At 50.7% G+C, this 8,114-nt stretch overlaps 1 protein-coding gene across 4 annotated transcripts in view; it reads right to left on the reverse strand.

Moving 5' to 3' along the window:
- ADGRD2 (adhesion G protein-coupled receptor D2) overlaps positions 1–8,114 on the reverse strand; it is a 25,433-nt gene that overhangs the window by 5,368 nt on the left and 11,951 nt on the right. For all 4 annotated transcript variants that reach the window (XM_017745587.1, XM_017745584.1, XM_017745585.1 and 1 more), the window contains 8 exons: positions 7,792–7,949; positions 6,894–7,027; positions 6,198–6,313; positions 5,161–5,281; positions 1,878–1,919; positions 1,615–1,668; positions 1,165–1,306; positions 582–640 (listed from right to left, as the gene is read on the reverse strand). In XM_017745587.1, coding sequence (XP_017601076.1) covers positions 582–640; positions 1,165–1,306; positions 1,615–1,668; positions 1,878–1,919; positions 5,161–5,281; positions 6,198–6,313; positions 6,894–7,027; positions 7,792–7,949 — 826 coding nt within the window. The remainder of the gene's footprint in view (positions 1–581; positions 641–1,164; positions 1,307–1,614; positions 1,669–1,877; positions 1,920–5,160; positions 5,282–6,197; positions 6,314–6,893; positions 7,028–7,791; positions 7,950–8,114) is intronic.

Raw genomic sequence — 8,114 nt, forward strand, 5'->3', positions numbered from 1 at the left:
GGAAAGAGAGATCCTTCAGTGAGAGACTCATGAAAGTAGTGTTGGATTTTATTCTGAGGAAATTACAGCACTTGAATGTCAAGTGCACAAGGACTGATGATCATTTCAATAGCAGGAGATGGAAGCGGGATCAGAGCAGTCAAATTTAAATTGTTCCCTGCTTTAGGTCATGCCTTGCTGAGCTCTCCGTCCCAATGCAGGCAGCACAGACCTCCTGGGAGCGATGAGACTTGCCCATGGCAGCTGCCCCACTGCCTGATTTAATTTGCTGTCCTAGGGAAAGTCTCCTGCTTGATCCATACCAACCTCAGTTTAGGGCTGCATGGCTCGAATTCAGTGTCACCTCATGTTCCTGTAGGGCCCTGTTCTAAGCACCCTCCTGGCGTGGCAGTGGGGTTGGTTCCCCATGGGCTCAGGGTGAGCCCTTGCCTTGGAATTCAGCTGTTCCGGGGCCGCCTCCTCTCCTGCCCCTGGAAAGGTGCCCCACCCTGTTGTCCCCCTGCCTGGGCTCAGGTGATGTCCCTACACAACTGCTGTGCTCTGGGTGGGGTAAAGGTGGAAGAACAGAAGATGTTACGTACTGGTCTCTCAGGTGACATAATTGACGAAATTCCAATGGGAATTTTGGCTCCAAAGTTTCCTAAAGAGTGAAGCAGCACAATGAGTTCATAGACCAGAGAACAGAAATATTCATGCTTTACCAAGAACTTGGTGCTTTGTGTCTCCCACTGAAGCAAAGAGACCAAAGAGGTTTTCTGCATCACTGCACCCCCAAACTGGTTGAAGAATGCAAAACCTTTTTTCCCCAAAGCCAAAATCCCTAAATTCTACTGTCACCTTTGCCTCTCCTCCAGAAAATTAATTTTAAGACACTAACTTGGATTTTTGCCTCGGGAGAATGCAATGCTGCCTAACATGCTGATGAGACCCCCTGCCCACACCCAGCCAGGCTGCAGGCATGGACCTGACCCCTCTGAGACCCACATGCACGAGGACTCTGCCTCCCCCTTCAGCAGCAGCAGCACCAGACCCTGTGCTCACACAGGCACAGTGTGCAAAGGAATTAATGCAGCACCAGGGGCACTAAAATTCAAGTATTGGGAATAACATTTTACTGTGGTGTCATCACCCAGCCTGGGCTAACAGCAACAACAATCCTCTTACCTTTGTTGGTGATGTTCTTCACTGGAGGGTCTTTCTGCACAGGGCTTGGCAGGGCACTCTCAGCTGCAGGCCTCAGCTTCCCTGTGTCCCAGGAGGTCGTGTTTCTTGGACTTGATATGTAGTTGGTGGGATGAGAGCAGTTCTGTAATGACAGGCAGGAGATACAGGGCAGTGAAAATCGCAACGAGTCTTTGCTACATCCAGAGATGTAGCTTCAAAGATTGATTTCATTGGAACTGCTTTGGCTCCCATCCCGCCCTGGCAGAGCAGGCTGCTGCCTAATTGGGTCTGTGCTGTCCAACAAGACCACAGAGAAGGGAGACAAAAGTAAAAAAAACCAAGATTTCTTTCCATCATCATCTCCTCAAAGGAGACCCCGGGTACAGCTGGGACCCTCCTCTGGTGGGCGGCTGATGGATGAAGGGGCAGCAGGGATTCCTTCCAGCTTACTGTGAACGACAGGGCTCTCTTCTTGTCCTTCATCCTCTGGATGGCATTCCTCACCTGCAACAGAGCAAGGACATGAGAGAGGGCCACAGCAGCTCTAGCGCAGCTGGAGATGCTCCAGCAAGACTTGGAGAAAAAGCAGCCACGGTTCCAGAAGCGCAGTGGGGCTGTGCTGCCCCTTGCAACTGCCACCACCCAGCCACCCCCAGATGCCAACACACAGCTGCTGTGATGAGTGACTGAGCCCAGCCAGGGGCAGCTCTTACCTCGCTGTTATAGATTGCGTAGACCAGGAATATGTACAGGCCCTGGAAGGGAGAGAGCAGAGGAAGGTTCGGAGATGTACGGCTGGTTTGTGCTCCTTTGCACGGAGCAAACGGCTTTGAGGAGCCCTGGAATGGGTGAGACTGGCACAGATGGTGGGCACTGCACAGCCAGGGACAGCCAGGCAGGAAGGACCTTCCACACTTGAGACCAGGCTGTTCCCAGAGTCTGCTGCTCTCACACACCGAGGAGCAGTGAGCAATGGCACCTCACCCCCCACCAAACGCTGGGCACAGCTGCGTGAGGGATATGCCCAGGGAGAGGCCAGGCCCAGAGCAAGCATTGCCTGGGGGCCACAGCCTGGGGCTAATTACGGTTCCAGACCAACGATCTGGGCCTTAAAGCAGCCCTATCTGGCCTACCAGATTTATGTTATATCTGTGGGGTGTTTTGTTATCGCAGCTAGATAAATCAGCTGCAGCAAGAGATGCAATTCATCTTGTCTTCAACGAGCCTTGCTCTCATCTGCGAGCTCTTGGCAGGCGCAATGGTAGCAGCCCCCTGGCACCGTGCCGTGACCTGTCCTTCAGCCAGCAATGTTGGTCACTCCCCCAGACCAGATTTCTGGCCAGGCTTCCAAGGCAGGTCTTCCTTGAAAGAATCATTCTGGATGAGCGTGGGGAGGGGGGAGCAGAGAGGGCAGCTGGGAGGAGAGCGAGGAAGGAGAGGAGGCCCAGCTGCAGCAGTGGGCGGGAGCGGAGCTGCGGCTCTGGAGGAGCCCGTCCTGCCCGCCCTTCCACCCACCCGTGCTCCTGCCCCACAGCACCACCGGCTCCCTGCTGCTGTTCCTGCGCTGCCTGGCTGGAGAAGGAGTTGTCATGTTTGGTGCCGACACACAGAGCAGCCTTGAAGACAGGCTTGGGCTTCTGCAGACAAATGGAAAGCAGTCAAACAGAAGACAACCCCAGCAGCAGAACAACTGCACAGCACCCACACGTCCCTGGCCTCAAAGGAAATTCCAAGTGATCCCTAGGACAGTCAGCAAAGGGGCTGAAAGGGGATGGATTTCTCTCAACTCTTCAGCTTCTCACCAGCATTTATTTCTCCTCTGAGGCAATCTGCAGATTGTCCTGAACTTGGTAATGAAGGGACAGAGGCAAATGTGTACAGCACAGTCATGTCTGTCCACACAGCTCTGAGCCTGCAGTTCTCTCCTGCTCAATAACCCAAGCATGGCATGAGGACATACGGGGAAGTGATGCTATGTTTAATTATCATTAAGACAGGCCTCCTGCCATCCTCCTGATATCCTTAAGAGTGGGGATGTGGAGAGGCAGCCCTTGTCTGGCCTTGGAACCTCCCCTCAGAGCGGATGTGCACGAGCAGCATCCGGCTGCTGGACCAGTGCCAGCCACAGGCAGAACATCCCTGAGCAACCACCCATCTTGTGCACGTGGTGATAATGCCTGGGTTCACCCTTGGAGAGCTGGGCCAATGCTACTCTGAAAACAGCCAAGTATGCCAGAGGGAAGCACCACAAACCGGCCACTCCGCAAGCACGAGCTACAGCAGGAGCCAATTTCTATTAAAACAAAAGAAAAAAGGGAGATGGGGGTGGAAAACTCTTTGAATGACAGTGGTTTGGAGGGCAGTGCCCAGTTGCTCCTTTGACTTGGTCCCCTGGAGCAGGATTTGTCCTCAAACGCTGGGCAGGGGACCCTGAATACGCAGTGCCAAGAGCTGGGGCCGCCCAGGGAGTCCCCGGGGCACCCCTGGTGCAGGCACAGCCTCAGCCCCAGGGCTGGTCTGGCCCAGCTGTGCCCCTCAGCTGGCTCCCACCTGCCTGCAGAGAACTCTACGTTCCCCTCAGGACCATGCTGGGACCAGTGGTGCTCAGGGGTGTTCAGGGGTGTTCAGTGCTTCTCTAGCTCCATCTACAGCTGCCTTCTCTCGAGGTTTGCAAGGCCTCTGTTGATGCTTTGAATCGCAGGTGGCAAGCACATGTTCCAGGAGTTTTTGTCGCCATGTGTCCCTGAGTTCCAGATATCCCGAGGCCCTGGGAACAGCCCCAGCTCGGTGCAGAGCTGAGCACTCCTGGCTGCTGGGACTTACGCAATTTGCTTTGCTCTCTTAACCACATACAGGCTGGTTAAACCTTTAAAGTCTTTTGATGAAAACAGTAAACTCAGAAGCAAGTATTAAGTGTTGCTTTATGCACCAGGTAATGATGTTACTCTCTGCCCTTCAGAACTCCCTATTAACAGTAACTTATTAACAACATGACTGCAATACGGCAGCCACAGCCATGGCCCTGGAAGACACCAAGACGAGCAAAGAGCCTTAAAAATGTAGCCAGGTGATGAAGAGGAATGAAAAGGCTGAAGGAGATTATATAATCTACATGAGGTCTTGCAAGTCAGAGGCAGAAACAGCCCCCAAATTTCCAGATGTCCCAAGCAAAGCTCTGATTACCAGCCCACCAAAGCTGGCACACCAAACACTCCTGCATCTCACCAGATCCCAGTACAGCTGTCACTGGGCACTGGGGAGTAGCTGCATGGCTGCAGACAACATGGATTTTCAGTTCTCAATTCTTAGTTCTTCCCCAGTCTCCCTGCAGTAAAGCTGAACTCCACAAGGGGAAGGTGGCTCTGCCTGTACTGTTCACAGAGGTCACCACCTCTCAGAATGTCTGAACAGGAGCCAGATGGAAAACACCCATCCTGGAACACACCATCCAAGCAGCAGTCAAGCAGGCTGTGGCTGGATGTGACCTTTGACACACTCTCCACCAGCAGCCCTGCTCTAACAGGGACAGTGGCACCCACGGCCCAGCCCTGTCCTGCAGGAAGGGCTCATTTCCTGGATACAAACAGCAGGAGGGATGTCTGCCCCATTTGACTGCACAGGTGCCATTTTAATTACCCATTATATGAGCAAATAAAAACTCTAATGGGTTTGTAAGTGCCATTTTGAAACCACACTGATGTCAGAAAGCCTAACACAAGAAACAAGATTTGAACTGGAAATCTGCGGCACCAGTAGGACACAGCCAGAGATTGGTGCTGAGGGCCATTAGATATACAAGGTCTCCAGAGTCATATGTTGTATCTTGGAAGGATGAACTGAGTTTCCTCAGACAAAACAGCCCAGTGTCTTGGGAAAGCTGGGCTGGCTTCAGAGTTAGTGTCCCTGGCTACAAGGACAGGTAGAGTGCACTGAAGCACAGGAAACCGCAGGTGCCTGCTTGGCTGTGACCTGGGACCCACCTGGTGCAGGACTCACCTGAAGGGAGTTCAGCACAATGAAGACATAGGCCCAAACGATGCTGAGGTGGACGAGGACCCCACACACCCAGGTGAGCCCCAGCACAGGCAGCAGCACCAGGACAGGTTTGGCCATGGCCCTGGCAGGAGGAAGAGCTCAGGGTTACCCAGGCACATTTCAGAGATGAAACACTAACAAGACAGTAGCTGTGGAACAAATTCCTCTGCAAACAAAATAAGTTAAGACAGGAAAAACCAAATATTTCACTTCCCAGACCCCAGTGTGCCAGCCCTGCTCTTCATTTATCACTGCAAGTTAGCAAGAAAGGAGCTCTTTGACGTCATTAGCCATGAGAAAACAGCTATTTTCCCCCAATTTCAGCTACAAGGAGGGTTTCTCTATTTGTTTTATTTGCACATGGATGTCACCCTGCCCTCCAGCAATGCCCTATCTTTGTGCTTCTGTAAATTTGGGAAAATTTATTTATGCTACAGGGGAACAATGCGTGTCTAGCAGGGGTATCCGGCGCCAGCTAACAACAATAAAGATTCACGGAGCATGATAAAGTAATGACTCAGGCAGCACTTTTTTAGAGGTCTCTCAGTATTGACTGATTACAGAAGTTCCCACTGCCTCTTCCCCTGTGTGTGTAACCCCCACCAGCCTTACTTTCAACCCACCAGGTCCCAAGCTTGGATTTCTGCAGGCACTGCCAAGGGTCTCCTATCCCAAAGGGGTGAGATTTAGGAGTGTGAGTGCAGATGGAGACCAGCACTGGTTCCCTAAGCTGAAGGTGCTGGCTGGGCTTCTCAGCTGGGATTAGAGACTGTCTTTGGGTGAGACACACTTACCCTGGGGGAGAGAATCCCTTTTGCCCCTTCTGCTCTGACTCTCGCATCTCACTGTCTTTAGCTTGTCCAAGCTTCTCTGGGCAAGCTGTGCCAGTGCCTCACCAGCCTCATGGGAAAGGATTTCTTCCACGTATCTAACACTATCTCACATATTTCACACCCAGAGCAGCCACAGCTGGGAGAGCCAGGCCCTTCCCTGCTCACCAGATCTGTGCTCCAATCTGGTTCTCCAGGCTGCTGTTGGGCGTCAGCATCTTTGATCTCCTGCGAGCACTGGCCACAGTCACCATCACCACCCGGAGCAGCACGAAGGTGTTCACCTGCCAGGGCAGAGCCGTTGGACTCAGTCACATTCGGTAATCTCAGCTCCAGTGGGTGAGGCTTTTCTGCTGGGAACTAGCGTCAGAACTTGCGGACAAAATACCACTACCAAGAAAGCCATGAAATCAAAAGACTTCACACAGCTATCTACACATGTATGAAATCTAGGAAACTTATCCCCAAACTTCTCCTACAGAACATCTTGCCTGTTAAATGTCTATTCTGGACCCCTTAAACGTTGCACCTTTTTCTGCTGCTGTGTTTTGTACAATGATATTTCAAGGATGTAGGTGTTACATGTTAAAATCAGACCTTTAGCTAAGGCAATGTCACACACCACATCCCTAACTGAACGGACAACTAAGAACCGGTCAGCAAAATTTTCTTAAAGAACTTTTTCCTATCAAAAAGCTTTTTTAATTAAAGAGATTTATTTGTATTGTTCAAGTCTATATAAAGTAAAACAACATTTTTCCTATACAAGCAGGAGGCACAATGAGCTGCACCCCCGACTCTGCATTGCTTTTCTAGGACCAGACCCAAAGGAATCCCACCCTCCCAGCAGGGTTTGGCACTTACAGCCAGGATGAAGAGCACAGGCCCCACAAAGGCCCAGATGATGTTGGTCTGCACGTTCAGCCAGCAATGGTTGGCTGCCACATACTTGTTAAAGGAAGTCGCAAGGGTCACCCCCACGATAAGGACTGGAAGCCCTGCAGAAAAACCCACAGGTTAAACCCTGGGAAAAGCAGAGATGCCCCGTGCAGGGCACTGTGCACCAGATGATTTCTTCAAAACCTCTCTGACCAGACACACTCCAGCGTGAGCCTCCAAAACCCCACGAGCAACATCAATTCTCTGCAGCTGAAATCTGTCCTGGCTCAACACAGCCAGATTTACAAGCTGTCAACATCTTTCTCTGAGGTATAAAGCATTCCAAGTCCTGAGTCCTGACCAAAGCAATTTATTCCTCAGATTGCTTTTTTAACAAAATGGACAATCAAAGACATAAACCAATCCAAAATACTTGAAGTGGTTGCCCAGTGTCCAACTAGGTGTGTGTTCTTCAAGCAGCACAGCCCTAAAGAGGCTCCTCTTTGACACAAAACGCAGCTTATTCAAGTAATTCTATGTCCCTAAAGGGCCCCCTCAGAATAAAAGGTGCTTAGTGAGGAACACATTCATATTTAATTATTATCTGACAATAGTGATGCTCTCTGAGAACGAAAACTTACCATAAATCTCCTCCTCCATTTTTTTTACTGAACTCCTGGGTTTAGAAATATAACAAAAATGCTGCTTAACTTCTATGTTAAGACTGGCAATTCGACAAATAATTCAAGAGAGCCTCTGCAGAGCACTGACACCCAGCTCTCAAATTAAATCAAACATTTGTGCATCTCTCCTATTAAAACTTTCACTAGAAAAGAAAAAGAATATTTTGCTGAGGACCCAAGGCAGAGGAGTGTGCAGATACCCCAGCCTGTCACGTAGTAGAACTTCATTCTCCTGTCTTCGCTCATGTTGACTGCTACCACCTTGCTCCAGAGGAGAAGCCCTTCTACCAGCATCCATGAGAAGGCTGCCATGAAGAAGAGGTGCAGGAAGGCAGTGACCATGAAACACAGCACCTGGAGAGGAGAGAAACCACAACTGCACAACATATGTACGTGCATCTCCAAACAGAGAAACAATGCTATCCTAGATGCCAATTACAGGTAATTAATAAAAGGGTTTGTACTTCTGTTCTGTTGCTCTGACAGGCACACTGGAGCCTGCTCACATGGGCTGAAGAGGACA

This window comes from Corvus brachyrhynchos, unplaced genomic scaffold (genome assembly GCF_000691975.1).
Source record: "Corvus brachyrhynchos isolate BGI_N302 unplaced genomic scaffold, ASM69197v1 scaffold59, whole genome shotgun sequence".
In the NCBI taxonomy this organism is placed as follows: Eukaryota; Metazoa; Chordata; class Aves; order Passeriformes; family Corvidae; genus Corvus; species Corvus brachyrhynchos.